At 38.5% G+C, this 18,896-nt stretch overlaps 1 protein-coding gene across 6 annotated transcripts in view; it reads right to left on the reverse strand.

Moving 5' to 3' along the window:
• The window catches only part of ADGRV1 (adhesion G protein-coupled receptor V1), a 519,382-nt gene that overhangs the window by 43,992 nt on the left and 456,494 nt on the right, over positions 1–18,896 (reverse strand). For all 6 annotated transcript variants that reach the window (XR_015552022.1, XR_015552021.1, XM_087430056.1 and 3 more), the window contains one exon: positions 17,591–17,712. Coding sequence is in view for 4 of the 6 variants with exons in the window: in XM_087430056.1 (XP_087286182.1) it covers positions 17,591–17,712 (122 nt within the window). In the remaining 2 variants the exon portion in view is untranslated. The remainder of the gene's footprint in view (positions 1–17,590; positions 17,713–18,896) is intronic.

Below are 18,896 nucleotides of genomic sequence, written 5' to 3' on the forward strand. Positions count from 1 at the left end.
GTTAGAGAAGGTTCTTCCACTTCAGCGCCCATTAGTGCAGCGTCCTAAACTGCAAATGCTCCCTGGACTTCAATTCAGTAGGTTCTCAGCACTGTAGGAGGGGCTATGATTATAAGATGCATGGAAGATTTATAAATCCCGGCCCCTGATCTCAAGAAGATTACACTCTGGATTACAATTTTATTTTATGCATTTATGTATTATTTATTTATGGTAAATTCCTTTCCTGCTGCTCTGAGCTCACTCTCTCAGAGTCAGTGACAGTGGGAGGAGCGTGAGCATCTGTGAGCATGGTTCTGTGTTCCAGAATAAACTCCCTGGTGGCTGTCTTTCAACTTGTCTTTATAGATGGAATGCAAGAGACCAGAATTAAATATTTGCAGTAGCTAAGGTATTTACTGAAGGATGATTTTTTTTAGAATTTCTGTAAACTGTTTTGATAGATCCCATAATAATGTGGCACAAAGGCTTTGCTCATGTCACCCCCAACCCTTACCCCAGTTTCCTCCATAAACTTCATTAAGCTAGACAAAGATAACCATGCTCTCTTCCATCGTGTGCCTTTGCCCATCCGTTTCCTCTCTCTGAAGAACATGAAGAGACTTTCCTCTCCTCCAAACATCCAAATTTGGTGTCCTTTGCAGCCCAGCTCTAGGACCACACCTTTCATGAAACCATCTCTAGCTTTTCTAGACCTTTCTATGAACTTCTCTAATTATTATTATTATTTTTAAGAATAATTACAAATAACACTAGTAACAACCACTACCATCACAGTAAGAGCAACTAATCTTTTCTGAGCATTCCTTCAGCTCCACACACGTGGCCATGCTTCACATTATTCATATTACTCAGTTCTCTCAACATTCCTAGGGTAGGTACTGTTATCATCCCTGTTTTTCAGAGAGAGAGAAAAACTGAGGCTTAGAGAAATTAAGTTCCCCAATAATACCTAGTAAGTGATAGAGAATTCTTGTTAGAATCATCAATTTAGCATTTAATTATGAAGTAATCATTTCTGTCTCCTGAGTTGCTATTTATTGCACAGTTATTCAAGTATTTTAAATGTAGTTTTTGGGCAAGTGGTTTTAGTAAAAAGCAAAATTGGAGTTGCAAATACAAAATGTACTCTTCTGTTAACCCTATGATTGATATTTCAGGGTTCTGGGAGACTTATAAGGTATCTGAGATTGAGCAAAAAGAAGCATAGAGAGCACCTATGAATGAAGAAGAGTGATATCCCAGAAGACCACTGGGACATCAAATGGGACCAGTGGCTGTTTTCTGGAAATCCAGGTTTAGTTCCCAGCCTAAGCCCTTCATGGCCTGTTACCCTAGAGCTCATCTCACTCTCTCAGGTATTGGTTTTCCAATGTGAAACAGCAGAGAACACATGTACTTGCAAAAGTCATAAAAACAATAAATGGCAAAAGCAATGTCTTCAAAACTTTTTTGGTTCCTCACACAGAGCATTACTCATTTTTATAAAGTTTTGGAATAGAATCATAAAGTTCCAGAGTTAGGCAAGATATTCTCTGACTCCATTCATTTTACAGATGAAGAAAGTCCAGCCTCATGACTTGGTCAAAGTCACTCAGTTGGCTAGTGTTATCTGTGCTTCCTAATTCTTAGTTCAAAGCTTTGTTCTTGGGTCATCAGGACCCATAAGCACAACCCATTTCACAGGCAAGTCCACACACATCTGTTTATAGCTGGGCTGTATAGTAATAACCTTGTAATTGATTTCTCTTTATAATCATGTTCTTCAAAGACTGTTTTGGCCCCAAATGAAAAGAAATAGGAAAAGTAGAAATTTTAGAAAGAAAAGTTAGTGACTTAGCAAGCCAATGTCTCTAGCCTTGGTTCCTTCATTCACAAGATGAAGTACTTGATTCAAGATCACCAAGTCAGTAAGAATCTGATAGAATGAGAAAAATACTTTGGTGTCCAAAAATTACCAAATTGTTGTAGGGAAAGGAGCAAAAAAAAGGCAATTTATGTCATGGGAGATAATAATCCAGAGGAGCAGAAAACAAAGTTTAGGCAGGGGCTAGTGACTGCTTAAATGGAAGAAGGGAATTATAAGAAGAGTGGCTACCAACAGAGAGAAGTGCAGGACCTGTCAGAATTCTGGATGTAGAGAAGGAGAAGGGTGAGGTTTTCAGACGAAGAAGAATGTGTAATAGAAGGAACAGGGGTGGAATGAATCCTATAGATGTGAGGGGTAGTAGTGGTAGCCAGAGAGGATTCTTGGAAGATTCACAGTGGCAGGCAGAGGGATGAGCACAGCCATAACTACAGGGTGACAGAACTAGCTTCTTTCCCTCAGGTGGGTAAAGGGAGGCAGGAGACAGAAACAGTGTTAGTGAGCACCAAGATCAGGGATTATATGATTTTGCTAATTCATACTGATTAATGAACCCATTTGGTGATTCAAAAAGAGCCATATTTCAAGCAGATTTTGTATTTGGTTTCTATTTACTTTTGCATTAAAAATGTGCATTCCATGCCTGAGACAGAAGAGCACATGATGAAATGAAGTATCAAGGACTAGCGAAATGTGGTTTTGTTTTGGTAGAGATGACCTTTCCGATTCTCTGACTCTACTTTTCCTAATAAAACTTTTGATTTATATGGTTTAGAGGCATAAAAAAACAAACATTGTGGACTCTGTCCAAAGAATAAAGTACTAAATTATAGTGTACTAAGAGAAACCTACCAGTTGCAAAACACTGTGGCTTTTATTATTTATATGTAAATAACAACATACTGAAGCACGGAAAAAGAGGACAAAATGAGAATTTTATAACTACGTCTTATTAAAACCTACAAAAATTTGGGCGATAAATACAGCAAGGCCAGAAAATTTGCAGCAATGCTTCAGAGGCACCCATTCTTCAAGAAACCTCTTGCATTTGTGGATCATGTCTGTATTATGCAATTCTAACATTTTTTGGATAATTTAATTTTGAAGTGGAGCACATGGGTAAAGAACAGAATTGAGAAGGGGTTCTAGTACAGAACCTGTAGTCAACTACCACAGTCAACAGGAACTTGTCAATGTTCATTTACTTGTAGCATATTATTTCATTTTTTGAAGACTGTACACACATGAAGTCATATTGGCACTGAGAAGAGACATCCACACTTTATCTTAGGCCAGTATGTATTTGGAAATAAAAAGTATTTTCTTGGATGTTTCCTTAAAATATTGAGACGAGTTTGGAAGTAACCAAATTTGCAAATGGACAAAAGTCAAATAGATACGAAAAACTTTTGCAGATTTTTTTTCTGTAATCGCTACTTAATTGGCTTCTTAGGAAGAAGAAAGCAAACCTTTAAAATATGATGAATGAAATTCTCTGAACAAAAGAAGAGCAAAAGCCTATGATAGGAAGTTGAATTTCTCAAAAGTATCTCATAGGAATATAGTATGATATTGAAAAGCCTCCAGAGGGATAACTATTTTTCTTAAATTTGTTTTAAGCATGAACGTTTCTAAAAGTCCCTAAGAAATGTAAGTGCATGATTATTAATAATATGAAAATTATAATGAATAAACTTGTTACTAATACAGTAAATAACAAAGAAGCAGATTCCTCACAGACTTGGAAACACCTGACTAAATTTTCATACTTGGGATGAGCAGTGAAAAGGGAGGTGTCCCCATATAGCCTCCTGTTTATTTTTATAGTGATTCTTCATGATAACTTAGAAGCAAATCATCTGTAATTTGATAACATTAACAACTGTTATAAAACCCATTTAGTAAAACTACACCCCCTCCAACTCATTGTAATAGCTCTGGTTACCCCATGACCTGTTATTCTGCCAGACTTGGAAGAGGAAAAGTATACGAGGGCTTTTTGATGAAAAATCATGGGTAAATTTATTCAATTTTAATTTGCCTATCAATTTTCATTGAAAAAAGAAAAAAATTCCTTTGAAGAACTTCCTTTTAGTAGATGGTCAGGTCCCTAATACAGTTCTAGTAATCAGGTTATAGCAAGCTGTTCTTCTGCACTATTCCACTTGAGATTTTCTAACTCTTGCTAGTGCTGGAGATGGAGGTGGACATTCAATGATAAAACAGCAAATCTTCAGTACAAAAGGCTGCAGCCACATCAACCAACAAGAGGCTGCATATATAGTCGAAGAGGACAGAAAGCAAAGAAACCAAAGGGAGACAGTGACTTCCCAAGCACCATTTTCCTCACTTGCTTTTAGGAGACCCAGGCATATTTGAGACAATTGCTCCCTGGATTGAACACAGTGAATTCAAAGTTTCTGGTTCTCTTTTTTGCAGTTCCATCGTTTCAGATGGCCTGTCTAGCCCCAGTTAGAGCTAAGTTTACTATGTCCTTGTCTTCACACCGCAAAGACCAATTAAGTGGAGAAACATAAAGGTGGAGACGTCTAGTGTTTTCCTAGAAGAATGTTAACTGTACTGTGCATTTGCTCTCATGTTTAATCTCAGCTGATATTCAATGAAAAGTAATGTGTGTTAGGGATTTCAGAAAACAGTGGACTGCATGGATGAGTGTTACCAGAGGCTTGGGAAATCTACCCCATCTGGCCTGTGTAGCTCAATGCACATGGCCTTTGGGTCTCCTCTAACAGGCATCCTCCTAGATGCTTAGAACCTGGGCCATGCAATCCAATGTTTGATCTCTTCTAGCCCTGTCTTAGTCTCTAATTGGGTCTCATATGTAAGTTTTTTTCTACCCAATAAAGTCTGCATAATATTTAAAAAGACAGACTAGGCAATTGGTATGGCTGGAAGGCAGTTCAGTCGGAGCAGCAGCTAAGAGTGTGGGTTTTAGAGAGTGGAGGGGGCAGTGAGAAATGGGAAGGGAAAGCAAGGGGAATGAAAGGGAGCCATAGAGACATGACCAACTTCACTCCCCCTAAAGGCAGAAGTCATGTTTTTTATTTCTATTTCAGCTTTCTCAGTGCTTACAGATGTCCTAAACAAGCAACAGGAACCACCTGACTTGTTAAGTTGACTTGATGTTCAAGGTCACTTGTATTAAGACTGGCTAAATTACAGAACTAGGGAAATGAAGGACGTAAGATAGCTTGTGGGGAGCATATTCATAGTGGAATCCTCTATCTAATCTGGAGCCTGCTGCATGATACTGCTGCCCACGAGCTCCCTCAATAAAGATCTTCAGCTAAGCCAAAAAGAGTGTTCTTTGGGAGAACGCAACTTTATAATGGACATCAATGTTAAAACAGATGAACATTTGTTGAAATGCATTAATTTTTACAAGTGAAAGACAACCAAACAATAATTCATATTGTAATTATGCCTATTTATTCATTTTGCTTTTTTATGCATTTTAATTTAGCAAAATTTTTAATTCAACAGGCATTATTGAATAGCTGCTATAAGCAAAGCCTTCTGCTAAGGTACTGTGGAATAGGTAAACAATAAGGTTCTATGGTCTTCTAGCATTGCATAGCCTAGTTGGGGAACTGATCATAGTTTACAGAATCCCAGCTCATGAGTTACTGGGTGTGTGAGCTTGCCTAATTACTTACCTTCTCTAAGCCTCTGTTTCTTCATATATAAAATGGCAAGAATAATAGTCCCTATCTTGCAGGGTCGTTCTAAGGGTTAAATGAAATAAGTATAATTCCACATAATAAGCACTTAATAAATATTAGTTGTTGTGACTTTTATTATAATAAATATCGAGCATAGAGACATGGGGATGTGTAGCCTAACGTATACATACATGAACACATTCTAGATAGATTAATGTCCTTGAATGAATGACTATAAGATTTCCAGTGTTATGATACTGGCTTAAACAATAAGGTAAAATATACATACAATCTATCATATCACCACTTTAATGAGAGTTTCCAAGACTGACAGAGTCTGCAGTGTTGCCCCCAAAATGTTCCAAAACCTTAGTTATGGAACAAAGGACAAAATATAACTAATAGATTTTATGTGTATATCACACTTACATAGTATCTATACACTAGGGTCTTGTAGCCAAATTAGATCATTGACATAGTGGCTCAGTCAATGTGACATCATCAGGGTTCTGAACAGACTGAATAATCAGCAATTAGAGAAAGACTGCAATTGATTTCAGTGATATGCTATGAAGATCTGAAGCTCAGAGTTTGTGTTTGAGTGAAAATAATCTTAAATTAAATGCATATGCAATTGCAATTATAGTGTCACATTAGGGACAGGAGAAAGGCAGTTAATGTTACTATACAATTATTACGTGCTTGAAATTTTAAAATACTTTTTTTATTTATTTCCACAGATGCCTTATAAAATAAGTAGTATTATCTTCATTTCAGAGAATTTAAATAACTTGCCTAAGATCACAAAGCTAAAAATTAGTAGGGTAGTATTTGTATTCCAAAGTACTTTCAATTCGCTATTTCACGCTATTTCTCAAGCTAAAGAGAATGTTATTTAAAATATTTGCAGAGGAAAACAATGATATGGATGGAACTGATTTATTCTGAAGGTTGAAGACAGAACTTCCTGGATCCATCGATCTAAAAATATTTTTCTTAAAGTTCAGTTTTTAAAAAAACTCTTTTCAGTAGGATTTTAGTTGGCATTTTTTAATCCACATTCTGAGAAGGCAGATCTGTTTCCTAGAGTAGTAACCTTTTGGGACATGCACCTTTAGTTGCTCTCCTGTGTTGATTGTCTGTTTTTCCTATTGGTTTATTTCAGTTTTGTGAAATAGGTATGCGGTTATTTTATAACCAGAATATCATTTCTGAATCTCAATCTTTTTTTTTTTGTGAGGAAGATCAGCCCTGTGCTAACATCTGCCAATGCTCCTCGTTTTTTGCTAAGGAAGACCGGCCCTGGGCTAACATCCGTGCCCATCTTCCTCCACTTTATATGGGACGCCGCCACAACATAGCCTACCAAGCGGTGCGTCGGTGCGCGCCCGGGATCTGAACCTGCAAAATCCGGGCCGCCGCAGCAGAGCGTGCGCACTTAATCACTTGCGCCACCGGGCTGGCCCCCTGAATCTCAATCTTTAATTGATGGATTATAAATTCTAAGATCTTACTCAGTTCTTATTTTATGTACATATAATATAGAAATATATAAAATATAATATATATACACAATATTTGCATGATATCCAGACATAAAGTGCACCTCATTAGCTGACCTTAAGAAGTTGCATGCACAGACTTCCTCGTCAGTGCTCCCAGGAGCACCAGCACAGTGCGCATGTCTTAAAGGGTATCCACTAGATACCAGAGGAATTGCAGCGGCTCTAAAGATCTTCATTTATTAATGTGCATTCAGTTTATGTTAAAAATTTATTAGATATTTGTTAAAATAAATTTATTGAGACTTTTGCCTCTGGCTCTGATGGACTTTATATCAGATTAACCCTTACTGAGTACAGTTCTACAAGCTGTAGAAAATACTTTCAGACACACATACACAATAACAAAGCAACGAGAAAAACAGTAACAAAATAGCAGATGAAAGGCATCAAAACAGCTGGTACTTGAGGGGTGAAGACCCTGCAGAGAAGCAAAATCCATTGAGCAGGAAGCCCTATATTCATTGCCGTTTTTTTTGTTCTTGAGGGAATTTTCCAATTCCAAGTGAGATGCCTAGAGGCTGAGCAGAAAGTTGCAACGGGGAACTTGCAGCAGTCTGACTAGGCTGCAAAGCCAAAAAATACGGTTCAAGTCTACTAAGGCAACCAGGACTTGAGGGGCAAGATTCCAAGGAAAAAGGGGACTGGGAAGGCTTTTGCTATTCCTGAAGCTTCCTGTGCATGGGATGAAAGGCTAAGAGACTAAGCAGAAAGCAGCTGCTCAGAGGCTAACAAAGCTAAGCAGAGGATTCGGCAGTCTCCTAGTGCTGGGGAAAGAAAACACGGAGTCCAGAGACTGCCACGGAGGAGGAGTTCCAGATAGCACAGTTGGCTTTCAGTTGAGTTACCTGGGTCCCCTGAACAAACTTTTAGTTTGTCCCAAGAGGGGGAAAACCATAAACAGATTAACCATCACAAAGCCTGAAGCTCAGTTTCTACTGGACCGAGGTGATCTGCCCACATTCCATTTGCCTTCCAAAAGAAAATTAAATCCACTCTGGAGGAAGAAATTTGAACTTATTTTTATCCAGGGGTTTGCACACTGACTGCTAGCTATGGGAATCTGCCTGCAGAAGCTTTTCTTTGGCCCACACAATGCTTGCTTTCTTCATTTGCATGCTTTTAGGAGGAGTCTATTCTCTCCAGTTTTTCTACAGTTCCCACTAATCCCTATAGTCTCACAGTAAATCTATTTCACCCACTTAAGTTACTTGCTTGAACTGAAGGCATCTGCTACACATTTAAAAGCAGATGAGTGACTACAACAGATCATGTGGTAAACCAAGCACTGTGATGGTAGATGCAGGGGAGCTACAGCATCTGCATGAAGGGAATACCTATGAATGGATGACATCATTCAGGGGGAGAACCAGTGGCTTAAGAGAGGATTTAAAGACTAAGCTTACAGGGCTGGCCCCGTGGCTTAGCGGTTACGTGCGCGAGCTCTGCTACTGGCGGCCCGGGGTTCGGATCCCGGGCGCGCACCAACACACCGCTTGTCTGGCCATGCTGAGGCCGTGTCCCACATACAGCAACTAGAAGGATGTGCAGCCATGACATACAACTATCTACTGGGGCTTTGGGGGAAAAGTAAATAAATAAAATTATTAAAAAAAAAAAAGACTAAGCTTACAAATCTCTCTTTGGCCTCTCATTTGTCTTTATACAGCTCCAGAGACAAACATTTCTTTTTGTCCATTTATTCATTTTTAATACTTTACATTTGTAAAACATTATGTAGTTTACAAATTATATTTTTACATGATACTTAGAACAAAACTTAGGGCAAAAATCAGCACCTCCATTTGGAAAGTAGATAACCAAAGAGCAGAGAAGTCAGTCGCTTGGCATGCTCATTCTGCTGCCCCTGGCAGCTCAACATTAAAGATTTACCATAAAATATCCCTTAAAAGTATTTACAAAAAACTGTATTCTCTCCACCCCAGTATTTGAGTAATATAAGAGATAAGAATAAAATTTTAGACCTTGGAAAAAATTATAAATTAACACTAAGGCAAAGAATCTGAATGACCAGGTGAAAAGTGGCCTCAAATGTTAACTGTTTGCTTTGTTCTCCCCAAACTATTTTAACAAGAGGAGGTATGCATCCTGTTTACTCTAATTCTTGTAGGCTTGCTATTTCAAAAATGAGAAGGTGCTAGATCTTTTCATAGGTAAAGTGAAGGCCCACAAAGCCCAGGAAGGCATGCTACATAGTTAAAAATGCAAAAAATACGGTTATAGAGGGCACAGAAAAAAAGTCCAAAATGGAAAAACCATGGGGTAAGAAACTAAGACAAGATTAGGGCAGGAGAAATGGAAGCACCTGTTTTGCAAGGATGGCGCCAGGTGTCAAAAGGTAGTCTATTCAAGGTCTTCATTACTAAAACCATATTCTTGGAAGATACTCACTGGCAGATCAGACCTTGACACTTTTATTTAGAGAACCCAGTACAAACAAAAGTAAAAATCCCACAGTCTGTCTGAAGAGCCCTGCCTGGACAATCATAATAGGCTGATAAGGAGGTAATGTTAGACGCCGTCATTCATTGTCAAATGGAGTCAGAAGTTTATTGCATGAAAACACAGAGATATTTCATTAGTCCAGATGCTAGTGAATATTGGACAGAATGGCAGGACCTAATCAAGACAATTTAAATACACCTCCTTGTCTTAGCTTCTGTATATTTATTCGTAAAGTTATAGAAATACTCTAGGATGTTTTGAAGAGCACATGAGGCTTTCATTAGTCTCTGAATCTTATTCTACAAAACAAGTGTAGTGATTTTTTTCCCCCTGAACTTAACATGGCTCTGGGACAAATCAGCGATGGAGTCACAACCTCCCCTGGCTTGTACATGTTTATTCCGGGGTTTTCTGGGAAGACTGCTTTTCCACTCTTCATGAATAGTTCATGCGCTAGTCTCCAATGGAAACAAAGTGACATTTCTTATTACTCTTGGCTGTGGAAAAGCAATCGCAAAGGGAGTGCCTTGAAACAATTAGTCCTCTGTAACCGATTATTTAACAATGTGTATTTCCCAAGAGCTGTTTATCCTCAAAAGGAAGCAGCCAAGACTAAATATGTACTGTATCTAAGCAGACACCTGCACTGCACCCCTCTGAATCCTAAATGGGAATTCGCACAGAAGAAAATTAAAGGAGGATTATTAATTTTCTTCTCTATTCCATTTGCAATGAACTCTGTACCTTTTCGATTTCATTTGGGAAAAATCTCTTCATAAAAGATGGTTTTAGTTTTAAAGCTGAAATTCAACATATAACCACAAGAGATACATGGCAAGCAAGGAAGAGAGCGAAGGAAGGAGGAAAAAAAGAAACACTATTTTCTGTATAAGAAAAGTGCTTTATGTGTTCAAGGCACTCTAATGGCCAGCAAAGAACAACAAAAAAAAGGAGAACCTGTTCTCACCTTTGAGTCACTACTTCCCAACCCTTTAGCCATTTAAGATATGGGGCTAGAAATGAAAATGATTTTAACCAGCTGATCTTAAATCTGAATACAGGCTATATATTTTCAGCTACAAATTCTACGTTGTAACTCCCTTCTCTGAAATAGGGAAAGATTCAAAAACTGCCAGGGAACATCTCGAGACCAGATGCTTGTATAAAGGAACATGTAGAAGTCAGTTACTGGGAGACGGTCAAACAGGACTCTGAAGCATGTGGTCTCATAAGTCATTTACTGAGAAGTGTCATATCCCGATACAATGTGAAGTTCTGCTCCCTTGCCAGCTTATGCATTCCCAGAAGAATGCATTTCAGCTTTTGGAAAGTTTCTTCTGTGTATATGAATCTTCTCCAAAAACTTATTTTCCAGCATCTCCGAGAAGCTCATGCCTGCTACTGCTGGCTACCCTCATTATCTTACACGAGATTCCCTGCATGTAAGAGGACTGTCAGTCAGTGAAATTGTGACATAGTAAATATGAGAGAGCCCTAGAAGAAAACCTAAAATAAATACTGTATGCAAGTCTGTATCTGACTGGCTCAGGTTAAACACAGAAAAATATTTTAGAACATAATTAAGCTGGGAGTGATATGCAAAATGTTTGAGTGTGGCATAAGCACCAACCAATCAGAATGGCTGCAGATCTAGCACTAGAGTAGGTCCTGGAGGCTCCTTGTCTGGTCAAGCATTAGCCTTTTAGCTGCTGGAGGTCTGGGGATGCTTCCAGCCTAAATGGCTAGAAACCTGGGACACACACAGGGGGTTTAGACAGTGATTATTTCAATATTTTAACAACTGATAGGGTTCTACCATTGCTACCAGCTGAGTATCAGGCTTGGTGATTAACTCCATTAATTATTACACAAATTTGGATATACCTAGAACTAAACAGTTTAAGAAAGTTGTGATCATAAATATTAGCATAAATCTACTTAGAAATGACAAACAACTCATTTATTAAAAAATAAAGGTTTTTGGATTCATGGATTAGGGAATTAAGAAAAATATTAAACATAGTTCCTTATGAATTTCTGTGGACCCTACAGTGGTTATATGATGGAGTCCAAGGATATTCATAATAAACTGACATCACAATGATGAAGTTTCCTAGTGGTTTGACAATAGCTGTCCTTGGTCTTGCCCAAACTTATATCAATGACCAAGAAAATTTAGAAAATATGTATAGGGGACATCTGTTACTTTGGCCTGCCTAGCACTGTTGTTCCCTTCTATCGGTAAGAGAATCTTTTCTTCTGGTGGGAATTCCATTCCACGTGGTTTTTGTGAGATCAACTCCACTCCTTCCACCATTGGAGTCTGCTCATGACCCAGGACTGGACAGAGTACCTGTCATCATGTTGTCACCGACTAGGTGCCTTGGGAAACTCAAATGTGGGTTTGGAAGCAGCTGTTTTTCAAAGTTGTTTCTTTTCTTTTTGTATGTTAAGGAGATGTAACCACCAACCATTCTGAAACTGAGCAAGCGAGAAACTCAAGGGAGGTAACCACTCACCATCCTGAAACTGACCAAGCCTTACCACAAGAGCTACGCCCATGACCTCTGCGCCCATGACATTTGCCTTATTTTTAATGCAAAGATCTCTCCAGGAGGAGCTTAGGCCTCATTATGTGGAAGCATGTTCTCCAACTGAGCCTGTGCAAGCCAATACCTGCCTCTCCGTTATGAATATTCATTCCCCAACTGACATAAAGGTTCCGGGTTCCCTTTGTTCTGGGACACCATGACTTTGGAAATGATTCCTCATGGCCTCGTAGTTGTTACAAATACACTTTACTTTGTGAGACAACTTCCACTGGTGTAGAGTTTTATTTAACTCACCAGGAGGCGAGCCCAGTTGGTTCAGAAACAATGTGACTGGTTTCTGGATAGTCTGTGATCTGAGGTAAGGGTAATTGAAGTCCTTGGGATTTTCCTATTGAGGAATAAGCCCTTTCCCTGCTGGAGCTGGAAAGCTGGTAGGAGGTGAGTCTTCACTGGTGGTGGCCACCATGCTCAGTGCACTCAGAAAGCCCATTCAGCAAAAAGAAAGACAGAGCCCTGAGGCCTTTGGGATTTGAGATTGCTAACCTCATACATATGAAACTACTTTTTTCTTTTTTGAAGTCTCAGAGTCACTCTTTTGACATGAAATAAAGCACAATGAAAAATCAGGATCTGTTCACCTCACATCAAATGCATCCTGGGGAAGTGGCAGAAACACAGGTATCATGAACATGCTGACATGTTAGTGAGCAGCTCCTTGAATTAAAAAAAAAATTCCCAGGAAATAAACTTAAAGGGCATTTTCCCCCCTTCATTTTCTATGTTCTGCTCCCTCTTGATACTCAACAGTTTAATTTTTTTTAAACAATCAAGATGTAAATAATATGGATAAGCCAATAAAAATTTGAATAAAAGTTCAGTTTTTGGGAAGAAACGTCTTTACAGTTCAAGGAAGATTTATATTAAGCAATAAAAATAATAGTAGATATATTTAAAATGATTTTTTTAACCTCACTTTTGCATTTGCATCCATCATCCTTTATAAAGTAATTCATATACATTTTCTTAAATGCTCAAATGTTTTAGAAGTTTGGTAGCTCAACCTTGAATCTTCAGAAAGCGATCAAGAAATTCTGGATAATATTTCAAGTGATCAAGATTTACTTTTTAAAATTGTTCATATAATAAATATCAAAAAATCAGACTATTTTAGAAATATACCTTTCATGCATCAATCTCAGAGCACCTATGACATAACAAGAATCTGGATAAAAAGTGATGCAGTAATCTCTGAGCAAAATATAGTAGCCAAGCATAAGATACATAATATACTTTTGTAGTCACAGGTGTTGACAAAAGCCAGTAAAAGAATACAAAGGCCAGTGAAAGAAATAACTATTAAGTCTTCATGAAACATACTTGGAAGTTCTTTAGCCATATTCCATGGAAATGCCCAAATTGAAGACATGAGGCAGTTTATAAATTAAATGAACCCCAATAAACCCTAGAGAAATCATATTTTCCAAGTGTTTCTTAATTGGTATTCCTTTTAGGACTGATTCACTGAGGACGGGTATCAGGAATGTGTCAGTGTGCCTGATACCAGGCAACAGTGATACAAATAGTCATTGCTTCAATAGTGCCACATAGATGGGATTAAGCTCATTAAACATGAATTTGAAATATTTGTAGTTTTTACTTATACTTAGCTTATATTAAGTTCCTCAAAGAAAGAGACTATAACAATTTCTTTTATATCCCCCCCTGAAATATATAGTTTAATGCTCAACAGTCCTCCTTTATTAACAAACCTCTGTAAGAGCTCAATAAACTTTTTCCTGTATGTGGTTTGATAGGTGACACTGGCTACCATTTTAATCTTAAGGTTTAAATGTATTTAATTAATGCTGACTGGCTGAGTTACAGATTTCAGGTGTCCAACCTCAGTCGAATTCCATCAATTTCTCTCTAAGCAGTCATTTCTTGATCATCTTCCAACCCACCATAGTTTAAGTTATTTACTTTCTGCCTAGAAACTGTCCCATACCTTTTACTATTTTTACCTCAAGCTTTCAACTCATCCCTCTCAACAAATGTCCTTGCTTCCTCACTTTCAGAGAAAAGAGAGGGCATTACAGGCAAATTCTACAGTTTTAGCTCCAGAATAGTTTTTCCTGTCCATCCATACTTCCTTCTTTCCCTTGCCTCAGAGAAACATCTTTACTCCTCCCTCAGATGAGCCCTCTGTCTCTTCTGTTCTCCTGCCCTGTCCATGGTCTTGCCATGTCCAGTTGTCAGTTTCTCCTTCTTTATTGGTTCTTTTCACAAGGAAACAAAAGCAAAAAATCTCCTTTGAACCAACCAACCTTCCTTCCTAAGCTATTACTTTTCTCTCTCTTTGCATTCTTCATTAAATTTCTTGAATAATGAAAATAATTGTTCTTTGTGTGTGAAGTACTGCGTAATTGCTTATATTCGTTATGCCATTAATTAAATCACACCATAATCCTAAATAGTATTTATTCCCATTTCACAAATCAAGAAAGTAGAATTGAATAAGTATCCATGACTCAGCTGAAGTCAACTAGATAGCAGGCTGGTGGAGTTGGGAGCATGCTCTACTCTACCAATGGTTCTCAAACTGTGGTCCCTAGATCGCATCCCCTGAGAACCTATTAGAAATGCAAATTCTCGGGGGCCGGCCCGGTGGCGCAAGCGGTTGAGTGCGCACGCTCCGCTGCGGCGGCCCGGGGTTCGCTGGTTCGGATCCCGGGCGCGCACAGACGCACTGCTTGGTAAGCCATGCTGTGGCGGCGTCCCATATAAAGTGGAGGAAGATGGGCACCGATGTTAGCCCAGGGCCGTCTTCCTCAGCAAAAAAAAGAGGAGGATTGGCGGATGTTAGCTCAGGGCTGATCTCCTCACAAAAAAAGAAAAAAAAGAAATAAAGGAAGCTTTAAAAAAAAAAAAAAAAAAAAAAGAAATGCAAATTCTCAGATCCCACCTAGATCTACTGGCTCAGAAACTCAGTGTGGGGCCTAACAACCTGTGTTTTCACAAGCCCTTCACATGATTCTCAGGCACACTACAGTTGGAGAACCACTGCAGAGACGCATTGCTCCTCAGTTCTCATCCTATTAAACTTCTCAGCTATACTTGAGAGAGTTAGGTGCTATTTTCTTTTGAAGCTTTGTTTTCTATGAGCAACTCCAAACCGCCCTATCCTGGTTCTCTTTCATTAACAGTCTCTTTTACTAGCCCTCTCCCTATACCTAGTTACTAAAACATTGGTAGCTTTACCAATGTCTCCCAAATCTCACCAACTTCACTGCATATTCTCTAGAACCCAGCTCTTGATGTGATCTCCATGTTGACTATGGGTGTCGGTACCCAGCTGTTCACCCAAGCCTGGCATTTCTAAGTGACGTTGTTCTCTCGCACTCTACAGTCCTACATTTAATTGGTTAACCAAATTTCATTAATATTTATCTCTAAAACAACTCTCAAACATCTAGTCTCTATTTCCAGCCAGAACATTATAGGCTGGGATATGACAATAGCCTACCTCTCTGGAGCTGTTCTTCTTTTCAATACCCTCCTAAATGTTTCCAGTTATCCTTCTAAAAAGTAGGTATGAACATGTCATTCCCATTCAAAATTTAAAAACTTTAAAAACCAACAAAATTTAAAAAACAAATCAGAACAAAACAAACAAAAACACTGCCTTTGATAGCTTCCCATTGCTTAAAGGCTGAAGTTGCACAGCCCATCCCAAGCATGGTAACATGTCATTGAGGCCAACCTACCCTTCTGTCTCCTCTCCCACCACTACCTTTCTAACTGCAAAACCTTTCTTCCTCCCCCACACCCTTAGCTAAAAATCTCCTTTTTGCGGCCCAAGCTAACACTGTTTTCTCTGCCTGAAATACCCATCTCTAACTATACACTCATCACTTATTTAATACACATTAAAGGTGTCACAAACTCAGATGCAGGTAAAATGAATGAATGAAGTCTATCAGGTGTCATGAAGTCACACGACCCACCTAAAGGGGGCAGCATCCACTCAGGACTTGAAAATTGCTGCCATGCAAGTATTGCCAGCAAAGAAAAGTCAGAAATTCAGGTTTTTATGTGAAATTTCTCAATTTTAAAAGTTTCCAGCAAATATTGAAAAACCTAAAACACTGTTCTATGTACCATGTATATCCACCAAATAAAATACATCTGTAGGCTGTCAGTGTGGACCTTGGTGTTAGTTCCACTAGGGCCCAGGGATTCAAAGGTGACCAAGACAAGGCCTGTGATCTGAGTGGCTCACTTTAGGGGCTCAGCTCAAATGCTAGCACGGGCAGGAGTAAACAGGCCCTTCACTCAGCTCTCATAACACATGTTTACATGGCACTTGCCATCATATACTCTTATAGCTAATTGTTTGTTTACTTCCTTGAATCATCAGATCCTACAGGAGCAGGGCTACCATCTCCACCCTGGTTCTGGCAGCACTAGCACACTGTGCCAGGAGGATGTGCTCAGTTAAAACTACATCTTTAGAGAGATGTCTACGTATCAATTCAGATCAAGTGGATTCCAAGCTTTTACGTTACTTTGTCTTTTTTCCCTTCCTAAATCAATATTATGCTTTGATTAGGCACCCTGCTGTAAGATACAATCTCACTAAAGAATTTTTCTCCTAAAAACCAAACTTAAACATGCTTTGAGTCACATTTCAGTTGTATGCTATAACCCTAATATGTTTTTCTACATATGTTCCTCGCAAGATGGTAGTCAAAATAAGGACCGTTTAGAGATAGCTCTGGTAAATTCAAGAAATTATTTTGGTCTAGGACAGACTTTTTCACTTTGGAAAATAAGGAAAACGAGTTCATTTGTTCCATTTGTTAATTTTAGGGTGCAACCTTTTTTCCATTTAACAAAAGCACTAAAAAAGCCAGCTTTAATTTTTGCTACAGTTATATAATTTCTAGTTATGCTATCCAAGCACGCTCACAAAACTAATTTAAGCTAGGCTTTGCCAGACATAGAGGATGTCAATAATTTTTGAGTGAACCAAAACACTCTCATTTCACTAAGCACCAGACTTAAGAGGGGACTGCTCGAACACTGCTATCAATTGATCTAATTTCCAGACACAGCCACAGTCCAAATATGTGTATAGGTCCTCCATGGCTGCCATTTGCAAAGTTTATAAACATCAGACTTGCTGAAAAAGAAATATGTTTTCGTAGTTAGATGTTGTCAAAATGAAGGAAGGTAAATATTTATGTCTTCCCTATTTGTATAATCAGCAAGTTGGAAGCCCAGCCATATTTCAGGTGTTAATGATTTATCCCCTGTCATTTTATTCTACAACTCTGTGTGATGTTATTGTGTGCACGAATTCACCAAGGTGTGGAACTTGATTCCTTTACAGTGAAACTCCATGCCATGTGTTCATTAGGATACGTGTGCACCATCAGTAACCAAAACTATGAAGCTTACCTGCAGACTGTTGAAAATGACATAGAGGACCAACATCCAGAAGTGTCTGTAAGCCATGTGCAGGCCTCCCCAAAGCCATGTCATAGAAATCAGGGCAAAGAGATATAAAACCAGTGGAATTTCTAGAAATCATAAAAAAAAGAAGAATTTTTGAGCTTCAGAATACTGCATAGTCACATCTGTATACAAAATTATTTTTGGCTTCTTTCTTGTGATACTCTCCATGCCTAAGTACCCATTTTGAAAGAACAACCTCGGAAATCCCATTCTTATGCCAGAGAAGAGAAGGCACATTGCTGAGTCCACAATTCTTTCTGTTTGGGTGGTAGGCAGGGGGATGGGAAGGATGAGAACTGTTCCTCTCCTAGACTACCACCTGCTGGACCGTTCAGGAAGTGCCACGAACAACTGTGGAGATGCAATCACATTTCAATCCCAGGGGAGACTGAGTGTGTGAATCTCCTTAAAAGAGCGCTCCACCAGAAAATGGTAGGCAGTGGTGTGCCCCCAAAATTAGTGTAGTCCAACCCTACATTTTAAAACAGAATGATATAAAAACTTGTTTGTATGTGATGAAAAAAAATGTACTCATCTCTTTATGACTGAGAAGACACCAAACTTTATTGCTAAGGTTGAGAGCAAAGATAAGTGATGGAGTCACTGCTGTCAACACTAAGCTTATTCCACGCATCATTTTCTTGTGTAATTTGCTTCAATAGTTTTCAGAACAGATTTCTTCAGGGTCAAGGGACTTCATCCTTCCCACATGTCTTTGATATTTGGGTTTTAGTATAACATCCTTAAAGAGGGGATTTTAATATTTAAATGACAAGCTCTATAAGATTTCCAAAGTGCATCAGATTTTAGCAGCTGCAAATAAACACACTTTCAAGCTGCTGAAAGACATCAGGATGGACTACACCACTAACAACTCTCATGACAGACCTCAAAGTCCATATAAACCCACCATCAATTAATGCCTAAAATTCACATGCACTGTGGAAATTTGAACAATCAAATACAACTTTAGCAATTTAAAAATTTTATTTTATTTTGAAATAATCTCAAACTTACAGAAAAGTTACAACTACAGTATGACAAAGTTTTTTTCCTCAACCATTTAAAAGTTGCCAACCTGAGCCCCCATCACTCTCTGAATACATTCATGTGTATCTTCTCCTACATAAACACAATACAGTCATCAAATCAGGAAATTAACATCGATATGTTAGTACCATCCTCAGATCCTATTCAAGATTTGTCAATTATTCCAATAATTTCCTTTGTAGCAGAAGGATCCAGCTGA

Source organism: Ceratotherium simum, chromosome 4 (assembly GCF_057802395.1).
Source record: "Ceratotherium simum simum isolate JZ-2026a chromosome 4, ASM5780239v1, whole genome shotgun sequence".
Lineage (NCBI taxonomy): Eukaryota > Metazoa > Chordata > Mammalia > Perissodactyla > Rhinocerotidae > Ceratotherium > Ceratotherium simum.